The sequence below is a fragment of the Oncorhynchus kisutch genome, linkage group LG3, assembly GCF_002021735.2.
Source record: "Oncorhynchus kisutch isolate 150728-3 linkage group LG3, Okis_V2, whole genome shotgun sequence".
In the NCBI taxonomy this organism is placed as follows: Eukaryota; Metazoa; Chordata; class Actinopteri; order Salmoniformes; family Salmonidae; genus Oncorhynchus; species Oncorhynchus kisutch.
The window spans coordinates 63,576,674-63,598,326 of NC_034176.2; the positions used below are offsets into that span (position 1 = coordinate 63,576,674).

The 21,653-nt window shown below is 43.5% G+C and overlaps 1 protein-coding gene across 4 annotated transcripts; it reads right to left on the bottom strand.

Annotated features, from left to right (window-relative positions):
* Window positions 1-13: 13 nt before the first annotated feature.
* pkma (pyruvate kinase M1/2a) lies at window positions 14-21,175 on the bottom strand. 4 transcript variants are annotated; one of them, XM_031810449.1, is made up of 11 exons: window positions 20,566-21,175; window positions 13,768-13,943; window positions 13,112-13,203; window positions 7,281-7,412; window positions 6,609-6,795; window positions 6,148-6,418; window positions 5,811-5,961; window positions 5,499-5,651; window positions 4,205-4,371; window positions 2,717-2,898; window positions 14-1,211 (listed from the first exon to the last, which is right to left on the bottom strand). In XM_031810449.1, the coding sequence occupies exons 2-11, from the start codon at window positions 13,922-13,924 to the stop codon at window positions 1,105-1,107; spliced, it is 1,599 nt and encodes a 532-aa protein (XP_031666309.1). In that variant the 5' UTR covers window positions 13,925-13,943; window positions 20,566-21,175; the 3' UTR covers window positions 14-1,104. The 4 variants fall into 4 exon arrangements, with proteins under 4 accessions (XP_031666309.1, XP_031666315.1, XP_031666304.1 ...); XM_031810455.1 differs by lacking the exon at window positions 4,205-4,371 and adding an exon at window positions 3,700-3,866 and having other exon boundaries at window positions 20,566-20,693; XM_031810444.1 differs by lacking the exons at window positions 4,205-4,371; window positions 20,566-21,175 and adding exons at window positions 3,700-3,866; window positions 18,014-18,324.
* Window positions 21,176-21,653: the final 478 nt, after the last annotated feature.

Genomic DNA, 21,653 nt, shown 5'->3' on the forward strand with positions numbered 1-21,653 from the left:
CAGGAACAAGACAGGTGCTCATCTCTTTTAATGATTGAAATCCAGTAGTAAAGGACAACTCATTACACCAGTTAACATTGTTACACCCTACCCTCACAATCAAAGAAGCAGTTGGACATTTAGACACATACACACTAGGTCACCGACAGACAGGAGCAAGAGGAAAGAAGAGGTTGAGGGGGGGGGTCCAACTCATTTCTTATCTCCCCCCCACACAGTGCCCTCTGAAAAACCCTCAAAGTACTGAATTCATACATCATTCATTTGAGAGAACCATGTAGCAGCATACATACAGACATACAGTGGTTCTTAAGTGCCAACTTAGTTATGACCAAAATGTAAGGGCTTTCTAAGAATAATTCAACACAAAAAAAGTAACCTGTCAAACTATTATAGGACTTCTATGGTTAGACAAAATATATAGTATTGGATGCCCAGAATCTAAATTCACCTTTCACAAAAGTCAAGTATAATACAGAATGTAACATTGTCTACAGTAGATTGGGAGTGCAGAGAAAGTATACAGAACACAATGCAAACAGACAGCACAACAAGGGGCTATGTTTGGGGGAAAAGTTTAACTGTGACAGGGCCTTAAAGAGCTGTTCGTCAGGTTGCCACCATTTTGTTCACGTTATAGGAATTGGAGTGTGTGTTTTTATTTTTACAAGTTACAGTATAGCAGGCTCTCTTAAGATGTGCCCCGCCCCGCCTGCCTCAAAACAGAGGTGCCTGGGACGCGCAGACCGACAGGCTAGGTTGTAGCTCTTTCAGTCTGGTTTGAATGTAAGAATCATACATGGTTTTGTTTGTGTGAATAAATACAGCCGTTTCTGGTGGGCGCGTACAGATACCCTGGAGACTGGGGGCGAACAGAACACACCTACGTGAGGGGAACCCTGGGGTGGACTGTAGTGGGGAGATTTCCTATTGGTCGAGTCACCACCACTGGCCTGTTCTTGGGGAGGAAGAAAAGGCCAGGTGTTTGTTGTGGGCTGTACAAGTCTGTCTGAGCCCTGGTGTTGGGACAGGGAGCGGTGAGCAGAGGGACAAGGAGGGCAAGACAGTGGAGGGGTGAGAAGGGCAAAGGAGGGTAGTCATAATTCAAGGAACCACGACCACACGCATGGTGTTGGTATAGCCAGAGCCTGGGCGCCAACCGGTCAGGACGATCACCACATCTCCCTCCTTGAAGAACCCTCGCTCCTTGCCTGGAAAACAAAGAGCAAAGTTGTCAACACCATACTCCTACTAGTGTTGTCACCACACCAGGATTTTTGACTTTGATACCAGGTTTAGTATTGCGATACAATGGCTAAAAAAATAAAATATATAAAGATGATCCAAAGTCAAAGAACAGCACTTGATCCAGACAGAAACTAGTCTACTACACTGATCTGGCAAATCTCTGGGCATCTCAAGTTCAAGATTACATTTGGAATGTTTAAAATAAGTCAATTTATTTGAGACAGTCATGTATGAATCAATTAGACTTGTGAAAACAATCCAACTACATAAAACATGACAGTAGTCATTTATTTGAATAGTAAGTCTTGATAAACTGTAAATCAAGATGTCGCCTAGGCTCACTGGATGCTTTGAGTTGAGCTTCTTCTGGCTGACTACCGTTTGTCACCTGGGGCTACAATCTGCTTCCCTTCAGGACTTATTTTATTGTACTGAGCAACATTTGCATAGAAGTAGTAATCTTTTTAAAAAGTGCAAGCTGTTTCTAAGACAGTCATTCATAAGGCACCTGCAGTCAGTTCGGCGAGGGAGAGACGATTAACCCAGTGAATGTTTTTGGTGACGATCAGATCAGATTAGTTTTTTTATGCATATGATCAAACAAAAGTTCTAGCGTAGTGAATTGATTTAACTTAAGCTGTAAGCTAGCAAGGAAAGTTGGAAGATGCACTCCAATACTCTTTCAGGATAATTCGATACATGGGCTCCGATATGTGGTAGTTTGAAACTATTCTGTGTGATTCGGTTTGATTAGAGGAACGAATCGATGCGGTGTGATACGACACTAGCATTTGTTGCACACACACATTCCTTTTCCATTCCAAATTCAAATCTGATGCTAATGGAGCTCATGAGCTGAACCTGTCAGAGTTGACTCAAATGCATGCAGTGAAAAACTAAGTCTTAAACCAAGAAATTAAACAAAAAACAGAATTTGGGAGAAGAGGTTATAGGCCCCCCCATTGAGCATTTTAATAACCATTATAAACTAGGTGGTTCGAGCCCTGAATGCTGATTGGCTGACAGCCGTATACCAAATTTATCACAGAACAAAGGGTGCTCTAATTACATTGGAAACCAGTTTATAATAGCAATAAGGCACCTCAGGGGTTTGTGATAAATGGTCAATATACCACGGCTAAGGGCTGTTCTTATGCATGGCGCACCGTGGAGTGCCTGGACACAGCCCGTAGCCATAGTATTGGCCATTACCACATCTCCCCAGGCCTTATTGTTTAACTATTTTACCAGGTATATTGACAGAACAGTGCAATATTTTCTCTTGTACACTAATGACATAGAAGAGTTGCAGGGGAGACAAGTGTGCCCATTTGAAACCTAGGATTGTAGACCCCTGGTTTAGACCATCTGGAGTGAGCTTTTATTCTGGTGAACACTAAAATACCATAAATATCCAGGAGATCTTACAGCTCATGAAATGATCTTTGTAATGGCTGTGGACTCTCACCCATTTCCATGGCGAAGTTGACCCTGAGGTCGACGTCCTCGGCCCAGACGTCGTGGGCAGGCTTGTTGTAGAGGACGGGGAAGATCCCGCGATACAGGTGGGCCTGGCGGGCGGTCTGGCCGTTACGGGTCACAGCAATGATGGGGGCGCGGGGCCTGTACCTGGAGATCAGGTGGGCTGACCTGCACACAGACAACACAGCTCAGAGACTGTCAGCCAATGACACACCCAAGGCCTGCTGCCATTCCAATTTCAGATACTGGCAATATGGCTTGAACAAAGCCTACAGAAATCTATAAAGGGGGTAGATTTCTGAAACTTTTAATTAAAATGTATTTCTGAAATATTAGGAAACTAATGATTTGATTAGTAGAGGACCTACTCTATAGTAAAATAAATGTTTGCGTAAACCTAGTGTGCATTGATGTCAAGCCACAGTTAACATTTCATCCGGTTGGTTCTGTTGGGGTTACAAAGACAGTCACTCTAGATTGTTTGACCAAAGTCCGCACATTGAGAGTAAAAAATATTAGGAAAATGTCAAGGTTGAGCAGTCAAAAGGGTCGGTTGATGTGAGGGTGAACACAATTGAATGACTCCTGCAGTGTTTTGTCAATACAGCCACAGAAATCTGTGGTGTTCCTAATAATATTGAGGACTCTTAAAATGAATAACACACATTTTCTTCTTGTATTTATTATCTACAGATCTGTCTCTACAGAGTGGCCTCGGTCTGTGCAACCCATAATACTCCCCACCCACCCTTCTACAGCTCACATTACTGTCTCCACCCACACAGAGGGGTGACGTCTATCTGGGACCATGCAACCGTTCCCCACCAATCTAAAGTAGGGGAAAAGGATGTTAAGGGTCAGAGTTGCATGTTCTGTAAGTCCCTGACCTGTCACTGCCTGTCCCTCTCCTCCCTGCCTTCCTCTTACCCGCCTGTCCCTCTCCTCCCTGCCGCTGCCTGTCCCTCTTACCTGCCGGTCTTTGTGAGTACGACGAGGGCACTAGCACAGCACTTGAATGAGGACTCCACTGCGCCACAGGCCACGGCCTCAGAGGGGTCCCGGGTCAGGTGGGTGGTGCGCCGCAGCTCCTCAAACAGCTGTCTGTGAAAGGTGGCTGCCTCAGCCTCCCGAGCAATCTGAGTATGAGGGTGGGCCCGAGGCACGGGGGTTACACTTAGTCACACCACCAAGAGGCATGCCTCGCACCTGAGAGGCATGGCAAACGCTTATCCAGTCCTGGTCCAGTTCATTTAAGGAGTTAAGTGGATGTAACAGCTGTCAAGCAGAGGCACTACCAGATATGTACCCCATTCTTATAATGGATTCAACTTTTAGTGGTCTCCAGTTTGTTGTGACCGTAAAGACCTGTAAACGTGTGCCATGCCTTTCATTCAGTCCCTGTCTCTCCCTACTCTGGCTTCTCAAACCTCCTGAGTCCCCCTCCCGAACAGCTGTGCTACAGCCACCTGCCTACCTTCCAGAGTTAGTGAGCACAATGAACGCAGAGGACAAGATCTTAAAGGAGGCCTCCACAGCGCCGATGGCGATAGCCTCGGCCGGGTCGGTAGAGTGTGGTGCGGCGCGCCGCAGGTCCTCGAACACCTGCCGATGAAACATGGCTGCCTCTGCCTCGCGAGCGATCTGGCACAGGCGAGGGCAAGATGTAGCAGACGGACAGGAAGAACACCAGACAGATGGATATAAGGAAAGAGTGATAGGAGATGAGATAGGAGGGTAGGAAGTTTAGGTGAAAGGAATAGGATGAGGAGATGGAGGTAGGCAGAGAGAAAGGGCAGAAATGTAGGTTTAGTCAGAGTGCAGTTTAGTGAGACAAGAACAAAACATACATGTTAAAACACAGCCAATGGGCCACCGCAGCCAGTGCATTTAGCTATGGCGTCTAACACATCACAGCATTACAAAAACACTAAACGGCTTTTATGCTCCTATGCTAATTCTATAGTTAGTATCGGAATATATAATTCTACATACCACCCAAACTGACTTTGCTCATTCAAACTAGTTAGCTGTGAAGAGGTTTTATGAGATGGGCAGGTAACTATAGCCAACTGGTGTTATAACATGCACGCCTTGCACAGTCACACATGAAGAGCTAGTCAAACAGGAAATGAGAGGAATAAGAAACATCTTTCAAAGTCTAATAAAAAAAACTAACCAGAGGGAAAACATTCAAAGACTGTAAAAGAGAAGCTGTTAAGAGGCAGAGTTAGTCTGAGCGTAACATCAGCCCTTGCGTAGGACAGTGCCTTCAGTTGACAAACAATGCATTCTTAAGAGGTGAAAACATGTTAAAGCGTGAAGGACTTGGTGCTGCAGGGAACCCATAAGCAGCTACTCAAGGACTGCTGAGTCACTCCTGCCTGCATCCAGAGAGGAGTGCAGCAGCTGAACTAGAGTCAGCTGTTAAAGGCCTGAGTAGAAGGAAATGAGGGCAGCGTCAGCCACTTTCTCCACCCATGTCCTACACTCTGTACTATTAAAACCAGGTGAGCAACCATTCTATGGATCATTATGAGTCAATATAATTCCGGCTGAATCCAGACTGCTTTTGCTGACCCTGACAAACATCACATGACATAAAACACAAACAAATAAAAGAGTGGAAATGCGTGCTTGACTTCCAGTAGCCCTGACCCTGCTGTTGATAGGTCTACACAGTGTAGGTCAGGACTAGCGGTAGTCGAGGGCTGATGAGATCCAGACTGAAGGACAGTACTGGAGGCTAACTGTAGGGGGCACTGTCTCACCATGTGCTGTGTGCGGACAGCCTCCAGGGGGTAGTCTCCCTTGGCGGTCTCTCCACTCAGCATGATGCAGTCAGCTCCATCCAGCACGGCGTTGGCCACGTCACTGCCCTCAGCACGGGTGGGCCTGGGCTTCTTGATCATGCTCTCCAACATCTGTGGAAAGGACAGGGATTCACAATGTCAGGCTACCAACAGTGTAATAACACGCACAACCTTTCACATCACAACAAACTGTAGCATCCCTGTGGAAATAGAAACGTCTCCCGTATATATATATAAAAAAAAAGAAGCTGTCAACACAAGTAAACTGACCTGTGTGGCGCAGGTGATTGGCTTGCCGGCTCTGTTGCAGCGGCCAATCATCATCTTCTGGGCCAGGAACACCTTCTCTGTGGGGATCTCAATTCCCAGGTCACCACGGGCAACCATGATGCCATCACTGGCTTCCATGATTTCATCAAACCTGCACAGGGGACAGGAAACCAGATTCAGATGTAGTATTCGGATTTAACATTCCCATCGAGTTGGTGAATGTGAATTTAGTGCTGAACATAAAGATTTTGGGCACTGGCCAGTCGAGCACAATTTCTACTATCCAAGGGTCCAAAATCGGCTTGTATTTCTGTGCATTTAATGCCATCACACAGACCTGCGCACTCCCTCGTGGTTCTCCAGCTTGCTGATGATCTTGATGTTCTTGCCCTTCTCTCCCAGCACCTTCCTGACAGCGTGCACGTCGGCTGCTTTACGGATGAAAGAGGCAAACACCATGTCCACTCCTTGCTCCACGCCGAAGGTCAGGTCAGAGATGTCCTTCTCAGAGACAGCAGGCAGGTCCACAGCAGCACCAGGCAGGTTCACACCCTTCTTACTGCCCAGGGTCCCTCCATTCTCAATCTCACACATCAGGTAGTCACCACCTGGGGACACACATTGGAGAGGAGACACTTAACTGTTATCTCCAGGCAATAAAGAATAGGAAAGGACCATCTGCCTATTCTTTACTCACCCAAAGGTTCAGTAAGTGATGAGATTCTCGGGCTCATAGATCCTCAAAGGAATATTCTCTAGTCTATTCAGCTCTTAAGTGGGAGCCAGACATGGACTCACCGATCTCCTTGACCTGGAGGGACACGAGTCCATCGTCGATGTAGATCTTGCTGCCCTGCTCCACCACCCTGGTGATGTTCTTGTAGTCCAGCCACAGATTGTCTTCATCACAGTTCTCCTGGTAGGCATCATCCAGGGTCAACTTGATCATGTTGCCCTTCTTCAGCTCCACCTCAGATGTACCACTCTGACACACACAAAGGACCATGGATGAGTCTCAATAGGAACCACTCAATGGCTCATTGAAGACTTTGAAATTGGTCAAGAAAACACTCAAGCTTGTAGTAGTCCAAGATATCTTTACCACAAGCCATTCAATATGTCATACAGATGTAGGATCTTAATTTGATCACCCAGTTGCAGGAGAACTTTCCTGCAATGCAGGAAATGTAAAACTTGTATATTTGAGGTTTAAAAGGCTTATGAAATTTCAGGCTTGATTTTGCCTTAAGAAAGAGGATCAACCCATATATAAATGCAAAGTAACTATAATCCACATTCCCCGTTGCTGCAGGATTATTTTCCTGCTGTAGCAAACTGGCTCAAATTAAGATCCCACATCTGTACGCAATATTTAGTACAACAAAATGTGTAGTAAATATTTGATAGGGCCTCCAATCAGTTGATGTGTGCTGGGAACATGGTAGTTAAGTGTTGGTTGGTTCTACTCACTCCTTTGATAAGTCCAGTCCTGATCTCAGGTCCCTTTGTGTCCAGAGCGATGGCCACGGGGCGGTAGTGGATGCTGCCAGGCTCAAAGCTCTCACAGGCCTCACGCACATTCTTAATAGTCTCACAGTGGTACTGTGCAACAGAGAATACAATAGGAACAATAATAAAACATTATATAAGAAGGAAATCATTTATGAACAGGCTTTTACATTTAACACTAAAGCAACAATGTCAGCCAGATAGACATTTTATTTCAGTGACAATGTGAGAGATGGCACAGGCATGGGAAAACTCATGTCGGAGGGTAGAAACCTAGTGTAGGTGTAATGAGTCACGCAACTGAACATAATCAGCTGACAACATATCAGGGCAGGGCAATAAGAAGATTATGCATTCTTATAACCAGTGGTGTAAAGTACTTAAGAATACTACTTAAGTCATTTTTGGCAACTTTTACTTTACTACATTCCAAACAGAAAAATGTACTTCTTACTCCATACATGTTCCCTGACACCCAAAAGAACATTACATTTTGACAGTAAAATTGTCCTATTCACACTTATCAAGAGAACATCCCTGGTCATTCCTACCACATCTGATCTGGCAGACTCGCTAAACAAGTAAACGAGTGTTAGAGTGTGCCCCTGGCTAAACATCAAAAATAAATAGTGCAGCCTGGTTTGCTTAATATAAAGGAATTAGAAATATATACACTTACTTTTGATAAGTACATTTCAGCAATTCCATTTACTTTTGATAATCATTTTTAAAACCAAATACTTTTACTTTAGTATTTTACTGGGTGACTTACTTGAGTCCTTTTCTAACAAGGTATCTTTACTCAAGTATGGCAATTTAGTACTTTTTCCCCACCACTGCTTATAACTACTACAAACAGGGTCATACGTGTGAGAGAAATATGACGCAATCCAGGATGTGGTCTGGAGTCTTGACAACCGTTACCAGTAGCGCAAACAGCCATCTAGCTACCCTCTGTATAGGTACCACTGAGAAAGTTAAAATGGTTTTCAATTAAGGCTAAGATGTTCTGAAGCGCAATAGAAAACATTCTCCCCGGATTTCTAGGAAGAGGTCACTTAAACTGGTCATATTTTCAGCTACAACATGCAGTACAGAGTAATTCATTTATGTAAACAGTGAGTCAAGAAGGCAAATGCATTTCGCAGAGGTTGACATTAACTGTTGCCCGATTGCCCTGGGCAGGTAAACTGAACAGTAGAGCAGGGGGAAAATCTGTGTGGCTACCCGATTGGACAGGTAAAATTGATTCTACTGTTCCATTTGTTAATGTTCATTAGCGAATCGCAACAAAAAAATAAACCAAGGCCAAGCCATTATACAGTCATTTCCCCTACAATGCCGACCGCTCCCTCTAGATCACACACGCTCCCAATAGGCCTGCAGAAATACTGCCTATAAAACATATCTGATGGGATACACAAAGCTGTAGACAAGCTACATTCCTTTCCCCTGCATGTCTCACCCAATTCTCACCGCTCCCTCTAGATCACACACTCCCATTAGGCCTGCAGAAATACTGCCTATAAAACATCTGATGGGACAAACTACATGCCAAATCATGAACGCTTTATCACAAATAAATGGTCTGGTGGATTGAAGTTGGCCTGTGTTCCAACCACGTGCTGCATTTTTGTGAATAATTGGTGTGTATTTTCCAGTGCTATTTTGCAAACTGCTAGTGTGCCATTAAGCAATTGGTTACAACCCCCCTGTAAAAAGTCAGTGGCAGTTGATTTTTTTTTTTCCAGCTGGATCACCAAAAAGTTAATTCCATGCCCCCACGTTGGAATGAAAGAATTCCATTTATGGCATGTGCAAAGCCAAATAAAATTGTTGGGCAAGTAACCATAATCTTCAGGCATGTGAAAACTGCTCCCAACTTGCCAGATGAGCAAGTGCCCATGAAAGCTTAATGTCAACCCCTGATGTATGGCTAGTCCCCATTTCAGATTAGACGACACTCAGTACAATACCCTTTATCAGTTGTAAACTTGTGGTTAACATAAAACCTTAGTCACAGACAGCATGACCTGGATATGTACAAATAGTTAAACACACTACTACAACCTGCCTGTCCACATGTGCATCACAACTATACTAATGGTCTTGAGTGGCAGTGCTAGCACTACCCTTGGAGACAGCTGCCCCAATTGGCTCATGCTGCTTCTCCCCATCTGGGTAAAGTAACCTGAGCTTCACCTAAGCACTTAATTGGCAGGTAGTCACATAGGGCTTAATTTCCATTCTCTCCTTCCCAGTTATTCTGCTGTTACTGTATCGCCACAAACAGCCATGGCATCAAATTGAGCCAAGTGCACAGTGCCAAACTACACCAAGATAACTACATTCACAGCATATGCCTTAGAGCAGCTAGTCAGACAAAGCCAGGTCATCTGAGAACTGGGTATAGTTTCAGCGAATGGATATGTCATTTCATGAAGATAGGAAGTGCACTTCCACATCTTTATTTCTAACATTTTGATAAGCCTCCATGATACAGTAGAGGGCCAGGAGACAGACAGGATGACAAGGTGAGTGGCTCAGGCCCCCTGTCTGAGAGTAGCAGGTTAAGACAGAGGAAGAGTCTTTGGCCTGCTGAGTGACCTCTACTGAACAGGGAATTGAAGCAGGTGACTGTGACGGAGTGGGAGGGACTCCACCTGTCGCTCCAGGCCTGCACCCTGGGCAGGGTGATAAAACTACAAGATGAAGGCACAGATTAAGTATTTATAGTGGCACAAGCAACCTCAGGTAAGGTTTCCACTGCGGTCTGCCTGCTCCATCGCATAGTTTAGGGCCTACCTTTGATCCTGAGCAGACAACTCCACACCGACTCTACCCTTGAACTGCACACCCTGGGTGGCACAGAGTACATCTCATATTCAAACGACATCTTCTGAAGGTAGCTGATACTTTGCAAAAAAGCATGCCTGACAGACAATGACGAGTGGCACTATGACATTGGAGCAGGGGAGGCGGTCAAAATGGCAGCTAGAACAGACGCTTTAGCGAGTTGCGCACCAAACTTCAGAAAGATTGTGGAGAGAAATAAAACGTTGCCAGACATTCCTATTATTGTTTTTACTTGCTCAAGATATAGGAGCTTTCCAGTGAGTGGAATGATAAGTGGATCATTTATTTTGGCATGTCCATGCGAAGCCGTGACAAAAAGAGAAAGGAAGAAGCGAGCTGTTCTATTGCTAAACAAGAGGAACGTTCTTATAGACAACTGCCATAACTACGTTTGCCCTATGGATGATTTCACACATTTGAAGGCTGTTGAAGATGACGAGTTTCCCCTCTTTATCGGTTACTCCGTGCAAACCTCCACTCTCCTTACTCATCAACTCCAGGTCTGATGCCATTGAGAAAATGGTATTCGCAACCATGGTAATCAAAGGCTGGAAAAAGATTGGAGTTTGCATGTGAAAATGAGTAGCTAAAGTTGAAAAGCGTGTGGAAAAAGGTGGAACAGAATAACAATGTCTACCATAGCCATCTCACTAATCTGGAGCAATACACAAGATGAATCTTGACTCTACGGCATGCCCGAGGTGGAGAATGAGGATGTGCGGCGCAAGGCTATCCACATCTGACAAGAAGTAACGCCTGCAGAGAAGACCATCGATGTTGTGCATCGCCAAGAAGAAAACGCAAAACAATTCAAGACTAAGGGGTATCATCCTCGTCACTGCCAGATTCTACAGTGATGCTGTCTTGGAAGAACGTGTTCCTTCAGAGCCACGGTCTGTGTGTCGCCAAGCATCTCAACCCGGAGGACATAGAAACGAAGAACAAGTTGTGGCCAACGATCAAGAAAGCATGAAATGCTGCCTACTACGGAGAACGAGGTTTCACCAACAGTTTGGAAACCCATATTCCTCCCTAGAACTTCACCAGCAGGAACAAATTGATGGTGTCACCCATGGTATTCTCATTGTCCTTGCACAGACTACCTAACAAGCCTCGGGTGACAGTTTCTCAGCACGACTCAGGTACCTCAATCATTTATTTGTTTTTTTTCTCTTGTATGACCAGATGGCAGCCTATTTTGTTTGCAAACTCACGAAGACTGAAAGTTGTATTAATTTCTCTGCATACAGTAACTGAGGCATACAGATCTATTATGACTTATTTTACACTGTTATTGTTCTATGCAGCTATTAATACTTCTTTCTAAGTGAGAACGGTCTTAAGAATGTACACACACTACCAGTCAAAAGTTGACACCTAATCATTCAAGGGTTCTTTATTTTTACTAATTTTCTACATTATAGAATAATAGTGAAGACATCAACTATGAAATAACACATAAGGAATCATGAAGTAAGCAAAAGTAGTGTTGAACAAATCAAAATACACATTTTATATTTGAGATTCTTCAAAGTAGCCACCCTTTGCCTTGATGACAGCTTTGCACTCATATTAGAGCAGCATATGTTAGTATAGAGATATCTTTACAGTAAAATAAGCAAAGAGAAACCAGATGCTTTTCTAATTTCTGTGGAGAACCCGTACCCATTACATTAGGAAAGAAACTTAGAATGAACACATACGAGTATGGTGGGCTGAATTTACTCGACTTAACTCATTTAAATAATACTTAAGATCAATTGGATAAATCAATTCCCAAGAACTTTATTCCTCATCATGTCTTCTCTACTTTTGGTGACTTTCACTTCATGTTGGTTTGTAATTATAATATTGGCAGAGTTCCAGTGAAACTCTGCTTTTCGTCGACAGGTTCTCGTCAATTTCTCCACACATTATATATGGAATAAAATCGGGACATAGTATAAAATAACTTAAATTGTTTTTAGAATATTGGTTTCTGAAATAATATCCTTGTAAATGCAGAGGGTAATTCTTATCACTTTAAGATCACTGTAACACCTCATGATTTTGCAATTCTTTTAGATGTCATTCCCTCAGGTGTTGCTTTATTATTCAGGAACATGTCAAGACGTGACTCTCAGAACATACCTACTTATTAACCCTGTTGACTCATCAGTAACAAAGATTTCTCTTCTTACTAACTAAATGAAGTTCCTTTCTAAATTCTTCATAATTAATTATCCTGCCAACCACCATACAAAGTTTAAGAAAAACACTAATTCACATTGTACCTTTTGTAATGACCACCCAGAAACGGTGTTGCATTTTTTGGGCATTGTATTCATGGAATCAGTAGCTTTATAATTGAACACATTTGATGATTTTACACTATTATGGAGAGATGTACTGCTTGGATTACTGCTTGGTCTCTTTAACTACGATATAAATAAGTTGAAACAATTCATTTCATAACTTTTGGGGCCAAATTTCATATTCAAAATCTCAATTTACAAACACCACATTTTACAAAATAAATGTAACTATTTTAAGACATTTAAATACTCTACCAACAAAAAAAGCTGTTAGAATAAGTGTTTATGTCCCTTAAGGTCCTTGTGTAACGTGATATTTCACCCCCTAGCCCAATTGTCCTTTGTATGTGTATATGACACACACACACACACGTGTTCCCACATGTACTTTTGTATTGATGTTTTGTTTTTTAAAAAGTGTCCTTGACCTAAGCATCAAAACAGCCTGTGTGGGTTTGTGCTATTCAGTAGAACTGGGAATTGCCAGGGACATCATGACACGATATCACAATACTTTGGTGTCGATATGATATGTATCACGATTCGATACTGTGATTTTAGGTCTGGATCCAGTCTGGGTAGAAGTGTGTAATCATCCTCCACTGCAAAAGTCTAGGTGTCTAGACATGCTAGGGAACCCACCTCGTGAGATCCATGGGAGAAGTTCATGCGAGCGATGTTCATCCCAGACTTGATCATCTCCTTCAGCATGTCCACAGAGCGGGAGGCTGGCCCTGTTACGACAGAGGTGGGTTGAATCAGCACACACACACACGTGTGATGTCATACAGTATGTATTTCACAGCATCATGCTATAGTAGAGGGCCTACAGACATTTGAACGCTAACATCCATTGTGTTAGGCGATATTCCGTGATACCTACTGTTGTGCAGCACGTGCCAGGAGATCTAGTTACAGTATGGAATTCACATCTAGATACCGTATAACTATTAAGTTAATTGTCTAAAAATGTCCTAAATGCTCTCAAGTTGTACATTTGGTTTACTAATTTTGTAGCTAGTTAGCCATCTAGCTGAAGCTGAAGATGGGATGTCAGTCCTCCAAATAGTTTAGGTCAGAGACATTGACAATAAGTTTGTTAGCATTTTCTATGGGATTTTACATGTACCTGTTAGCATTGCTAACCTTCGGATTACAGAGGCTCAGTGGAGTTCGAAAATAGCAGCCCTTGTATTCAGTGCCGGTATTACCGAATATCCCAGGATGGCACAAGGTCGTTATGAAGGTATGACAATCTAGATACCGCCCAAGCCTAGTGTGAGAGCGTGGCCACTGACCAATAGTGCAGATGATGCCAGTGTTGCGGGCGGTGGTGGGTTCAGAGTCGATGTCCAGCAGGCACATGTGCTCCAGGAAGGTGTCGGCCATGGCAGCGCCGAGCTGCTGCGTCTGGACGAAGGCAGAGCCCATGTCTTGAGACTTTGAACCGGGCATGATGGCAGAATTTGAAGTCCTGGAGGAGGAAAGAGAGAGATGAGGTGATATGAAGGGAGTACTAAGACAGTAATGGTTCACTCAATTCAGTGTCTCCAATCTCAGGCATTATCAGGTCATGGACTGGACTGCCACATTAAACACACATGACCACACTGGTTCATGAAACCAACTTTAGAGCCACCAGTCTAGGAATTAGCACACAACAGCTTATTGAGGCACAGTGTGTGGCTTTGAATCAATTGACATCTGTGCAAATAACCGTTTGTTTGTGGAATGAGGAACCTATTCAAAAGAGGACCACATCTGAAAAAACAGGAAGTGTGATTGAAGCCCTTGCCTGCTGGTTCTCATGCTGCACAATAGACAAAGACATGGGCCTAGATACGCTTGATCTATAACATAGCCTGGGCTACAGAAACATGTCTAGGTTATTCCTAGCCAGTAACATTCTTTCATTGAGGAGCACTTTGAGTTGTTTGCACATTATACATTGTGTTCTCCCCCTCTGAGTCACCCATGGCAACCGCAGCCCTGACTGGCAGTTCTTTCATTATTTCCTCCTAGCCCGGGACAGATCACTTTCAACATGGCTCAATACAGAGCTGTTGAAAACAAGCGGACATTTCGATGAGGACTGCATCAAACCCAATATGAAGTAAACTAGCACCATAAAGTTATTTTGCTCAAGACTCTTCCCTTTTCTAGTGTGTCTTGACAGTATTACACAACAGGCTCTTTGTACAGGTACTATATGTCAGGCCAAATTCTCAGTGGATTTAGGGCAGGCAAAAATAAATAAAAAAAATAAAAAAAAATATCAATATGGTAGCTCTGTGCAAGGTGGAGCATCTGAGAGTGTAGAGTCCCGAGTCAACTCTGCTTCAGGGGCTGTTGCCATGGTTACATAACCAAGGAATGTGGCAATGGATGTCATACCTGCCGTCTGTGGTATGTAGGCTGAGGGGGGGGGGGGGGAAATCACTGGAGGGCTGCCCTAGACAAGTCAGGGTTACCAACCTGGACTAGCCTAAACACTAACCAGTGGAGAGTTTAATTTAACCCAGTCTAAGTTATACAGTGACAATCACATGAACAGAACACGCTCACTGATTGCTTCAAGGTGGAGCTTCTAGGAAATACTAAGCTTTCTAATAGGTTACATCTGTTAGTCTACCTTGTTGCAGTGAACAGTTTCACTAGTTTGGCAGACCTCTAAGACACTACTTAAAAACAGATGAGAATCTGCAGAATGCATAGGGACAGAGAGAGCATGTCATTCTCCTCAGTAGCCCCATTTACTGCAAAGCACAATCGTATCACATACCTCCCCTCAAAATTCCCAGGCTAGTTTGAATTAGCCGAGGCTAAATTTGTTTGGCTAATGTTGTATTCTGCATCCCAAAACCATGAGAAAACAAATAATCAGTCATGGAGATAAAAGCTCTGAAAACAAGCTCTGAAGGAAAAATAGAGTTCTGGTACAGCCTGCAAAAGTGATATTATTTTTGACAATATCCCGATATGCAACTGTAGCGCCCCCCCCGCACTATTATTTAGGGAAGGCTACCCTCTAGAACCAGGCCTACACTCAGCTCATCTCTTTCAGTGTGTAAATAAATCAGGACAGGGCCCTGCCAAACAGCAGCATTAAAACCCAATGGGCAGCAGCTCAGTGGCATCGGCGCCTCAAAGGCAGCAGCCCCGTGTTGTACGTGAGCAAGGTCACATCATGCTCACTCCAGACTCCCAACTGCATACACAGCATGAGCCAGCAGGGGCAGCCCCCAGACAGAGTAGAGCACAGTGTAGACTGCAGAGAGAAACAGAAATCATACAATGCCTCGTCTCAAATGAGGCCTAGATCCTTATCCCTGGAACACACTGTTTACAGCAAACTGGGGGTGAGACATGGGATGGGCTCTGACATCCATTGTCAACACAAAGGCTGGTAAGGTAGCCAACAACAACTGACAATCTCAAGATCAACATTTGCAAATGAAATATGCACATTGAAATCAGGGCCATTGGCTACATAAAATGCACAGTGTAAATTGTATAATGCACAGTGTAAATTGTATAATGCAATTGCTGTTCATATGATCATTATGGCTTTACTCCTTCCTTCAAATGAACAGGGACATGTTTGGAATTATCCTACAGCCCGAGGGAGTTCTGACTAGAGGTCGACCGATTAATTAGGGCCGATTAAGTTCTCATAACAATCGGAAATCTGTATTTTTGGGCGCCGATTTCCGATTTTTTAAATAATTATTTTTATACCTTTATTTAACTAGGCAAGTCAGTTAAGAAAAAAAATTCTTATTTTCAATGGCGGCCTAGGAACGGTGGGTTAACTGCCTTGTTCAGGGGCAGAACGACAGATTTTCACCATGTCAGCTCAGGGGATCCAATCTTGCAACCACAGTTAACTAGTCCAACACTCTAACCATTGCACTCCACGAGGAGCCTGCCTGTTACGCAAATGGAGTAGAAGCCAAGGTAAGTTGCTAGCTAGCATTAAACTTATCTTATAAAAAAACAATAATCACTAGTCATAACTACTAATCCAGGTTAGCAGGCAATATTAACCAGGTGAAATTGTCATTTCTCTTGCGTTCATTGCACGCAGAGTCAGGGTATATGCAACAGTTTGGGCTGCCTGGCTCATTGCGAAACAATTTGCCAGAATTTTACGTAATTATGACATAACATTGAAGGTTGTGCAATGTAACAAGAATATTTAGACTTAGGGATGCCACCAGTTAGATAAAATACCAAACGGTTCCGTATTTCACTGAAATAAACGTTTTGTTTTCGAAATGATAGTTTCAGGATTCGAAAATATTAATGACCAAAGGCTCATTCGTATTTCTGTGTTTTATGTTACAAGTCTGATTTGATAGAGCAGTCTGACTGAGCAGCAGCAGGCCCGTAATCATTCATTCAAACAGCACTTGTGCGTTTTGCCAGCAGCTCTTCGCAAGCACAGCGCCGTTTATGACTTCAAGCCTAATGGCTGGTGTAACCAATGTAAATGGCTAGCTAGTTAGCTGGGTGTGCACTAATACCGTTTCAAACATCCCTCGCTTTTAGATTTGGAGTAGTTTGCCGCGGCTTGTGGCGCGCTGCTTCGAGTGTGGCTGTTGTCGATGTGTTCCTGGTTCGAGCCCAGGTAGGGGCGAGGAGAGGGACAGAAGCTATACCGTTACACTGGCAATACTAGTGCCTATAAGAACATCCAATAGTCAAAGGTATATGAAATACAAATGGTATAGAGAGAAATAGTCCTATAAATACTATATTAACTACAACCTAAAACCTCTTACCTTGGAATATTGAAGTCTCATGTTAAAAGGAACCACCAACTTTCATATGTTCTCATGTTCTGAGCAAGGAACTTAAACGTTAGCTTTCTTACATGGCACAGATTGCACTTTCACTTTCTTCACCAACACTGTTTTTGCATTATTTAAACCAAATTGAACAGGTTTAATTATTTATTTGAGGCTAAATTGATTTATATTAAGTTAAGTGTTCAGTATTGTTGTAATTGTCATTATTACAAATAAAAATAAATAATAAAAAGGCAGATTAATTGGTATGGGCTTTTTTTGGTCCTCCAATAAATCGGTATCGGCGTTGAAAAACCATAATCGGTCGACCTCTAGTTCTGACATGACCCAGCCTGCTATGCTTTCGCAGGAAACCCTTCCCTGTGGCTAACACATAACACACAGCTGGGCTGATGGCTCGCCAAAAGATGCTCTACAGTCCTCCCAATCCCTTCCAACACCTCTCACTGGAACAGAATATGCTTCCCCGCTCTCCATGCACTTCCTCTGCCTACGTACTGCCCCCTCCCCTCACTTTCACACATGCATGCACACACTGTGCGATGTCTCCACTGCGCATTGGCAGCATAGCCAGAGGTTGCCTTACAGGAGTGACATCACATGACATCCTAGGAGCAGCCATAACGACCCTGACGTAGCCAATAATTCTACACTGGTGACCTCAGAAGCCTAGCTCTCTCCCCCTGCGCTACATTGATTCAGTCTCATCATCCAGCTATGTGGCATTACATACCAGTAAACCTTTCTGTTCCTCCTGGGGACGTACAAGAACGTAGCTGCTACCGACCTCCTGAAGATCCCCAGTCGGTGTGACCCCCGGACCCCACAGAGCGCAGCAGGAACAGCAGCAGCGCTAACCGGACAAGCAGGAACTCCCGGTAGAGTGACTCGCTTGCCTACGCACGGTTCAGGAATAAATCCCCTTCTCTTCAGCGAGGATAATGTGCTGCAGTACACACAGTTCAGGCTGTGTGCCCTGATACTGCGGCTATACATGAGACCTTCAAACCTGCCGTTTACCACAGCCATGTTATGCTGGCAGCACTAGGTCATATTACCCCTAGGGCTCGAAAAATGGTGGATGTGTATTCTAATAATAACACATGGTAAGCCTGTATAGAAGACAAAACGCTAGCCTGGGATTAGTGCATTTCATGCTGCCATTGGGTGGCAGTAGTCATACATCACTGGGTGGGTGACACATTTGCATTCTGTGCTGCATTGCATTACACAGCAGATAGTATCCATGTTCTGCTGCGCTGCAGCCTAGCGTTACTCTGCACCTGTAGCCGCTATGCTAGTCTCACATTGCCAGACATAACCAAGAGCAGGAGGCAAGACTACAACTATGTATGGCAGACTGCATGAAAGTGACACTAGCTGCAGCAGGACTACTGCAGCAAAACAAATTCAGTCAGTGTAGGCCTACACCCCTCAACACTGCAGCAGGTTAAGGACAGTTCAAAGAGGAGCCATGGCTAGATTTCTTCTTAGTCAACTCTCAATTGCAGTTGAGTAGGAGACCAGGAATATGCTGTGCAGAACAGTGAGTCATAGGTGGGGTTTTCAACCTGGGCATTCTGAGTTCTTATTTCACCTCATTGAGAACAAACTTCAGAGGAAGAGGTGCCTAGTCATTCTCCCTGTGGACCATTAGGGGCTATAGCATGATATTTGAAACTCTGGAAAGTTACAGCAGGAAATGACTAAAAGTGACACAATACTGGGAGTATTTTAGACATTTACTGTGGGGCTTGCAGCGTACGTGCTTTCAGCCCAGTACTCCGGGTATGCAGATTGCCAGATAGGGCACTGACGTATGCATTATAATCTAGGCCTCACACCCGTAAAAGAAGCACTATGTTGGGACATACCATAGTATAGCCACTCCTGTCCCCACTGATAACACATGATTCCTAACCTACTGAGAAGTGCTTCTATGCCCTAGCATCCCAACATAGAAGTCAGTTCCCTCAAGCGACCTGGCTGATGCGGTGTAAAGTATAGGGCCAGGGTGGCTTGTATTTCCTCCTACACTCACAGGGCTCTGGGCCAGAAGAATCTGTTACATAATGGCTGAGCATCTCAGGAACAGTACTAACCAGACGTAGGAGGAGCACTAAACCTTCATTTGAAGCCTAAATTAGTTCTGAGACGGACTAACCACACACATTTCTGATATGAAATTTGCAAATTGTTCAAGTCTAGACAGGTTTCATAAAAAAAATGTTTTTTAAACTGAAGTTCTACATGACCATTTGATTTGGGAGGTGGGAGAAGTGGAAGAACTGACCAAGGAGGTCAGGGTTTGATGCAGGCTAGCTGATAGAAAGAGCTACAGTATTGATGTATGACTAGTCAATAAACAGGCACTGCAGAAGAGGGGTTCTAGAAGGTTGCACCGACTCCCCCCCCCCTCCTCCCAGTGTCAACAAAGCCAATCCATTCAGACATAGTTAGGGCCATATAAGTTTTTTTTTTGCTGTCCGCTTTCACGGATTTTATAGGGCCCTAGAGTTTGACAGGTCAGCGAGGCCACATTACTGCTTGTTGTAGACTTACTTCCAACAAAAGGACAACAGACCACTGAATGTCAGTGTGAATAACAGCTTTGTTCAGGGGCCGGGAGGACCGCACATATCTGAACATTGTTATTAAAAAGCAATCGATTCAGTAAATTGGTAACATGAGAATGGCCAGTCATTAGTTTGCAGTACAATGCATCCACTGATGCGCCACAGGGCAAGTCTCCATTTCTGCGTCACATTTTCACGAATTTAAGATATCGCGAAGAGAAACTAGCCAATGGAATTCCAAGTTCATCGGGCAACCACACCCACCAGGCGAGACTAGTAAAATACGAGCGCGTTAGTTTCTCTCCGCTTTAAAACACATGTTTTAGACTGATACCATGTTAGTTCATGAGAAATAACTGCAATCATAAAAATAGTAGTTAACCTGTATGAATAGTTAGCTGGAGAAAACTGCATCACACTGAGTTAGTCATTGACAAACGACACCATTCTTTGTATGACTACAACACCACATGGTTTGTAAATTTAAACGGTTTAAGATGGTTCAAAGTGTAAACTCCTGTTAACTGTCTAGCTACCTAGTAAGAGGTATCTTTTGGAATCCATCCCTTGCCTGGACTACGCCACAAAAAAAAAACAGCTGGCAACACAGAACATGATAACGTCAATTGAATACAATTGTAATTTGATGACAGCAGTACAGTAAAACATCATGTCATTAGCTAGCTACAACTCTTGTGATGATACTCACCTTCTATCGATGAACAACTGCTAGACTGACGTATTTCTCTTACACCCAGAAGCCCAAGGTGATCTCCTGAACTAAAGCGGAACTATTTTTGTTCGATGCATCACGTATCCATCCGCGAAAAATAAATCGCTTTACAAGTATATAATGAATTCAATCGAAAGATATGGTTTCAATAATTCATACATATTTAGAATGTATTTATGTATGATTCCTGATGTATTCTTTGGCGAAAAAAACCACCGGTTAACTAGGGCTTGGAACTATAAACCATGGGGAAGTTTACATAAAGGAACATAATGAAAGTGCGGTGATGCGATACCGCTGATGTCCAATCAGGAACGAGAAGCATCTCTGAAGCATGGGGCCGACATGTGACTCAGGGATGCGGTACAATTTCTTGAACATCTCATCGGAATGGGTACCATAGGGTCTTATATTCAAACACCTGCATTTCAGTTACACTATGCTCAATCTCACTGTATAGTCAATAGTTGCATAAATGTATACCCATCATGGTGGTTGGAGATGTGAAAATCCCAGGAAAGACACACCTAAAATTGCACGTACATCCTCGAAGCCGCAGTGTCTCATGGGATGCCCATGACTGAAAGGTTATATTATTGCGTAAGTAACAAATGTGTCAGAAAATGATCGTGTCTCACGCACTCAAACAAATCAGTGCTTCAACCCTTTCCAATCTCCACTCATCTCACCCAAACACATAGTATCTGATGATGATGACGATATTTTACATAATTGTAGTTACCATCACGATACTACTGATCATGCAAGGCAGTTCCACAACATGTCACTTTAACAGTTCACTTTTTCATTTAGAGAAATCAGAGGGGTCTGTCATCAGCACAAGTATAACCACAGTTAGGAGACAGTATCTTTGGTGTACTGTGACAGTTGAGGATGAGATCATGTATAATCAACAGCTCCCTCTAGTGTTCATTATCAAGAAAATATTAGCTGAGGTTTAGCTTGCTGTGGCTAAACTACAATTGAATATTCCTTCCCCCAGCACAAACCTTTGATAGTTTCCCTCTAACCTTTTCTCTTACTTTTATATCATGCAATACATT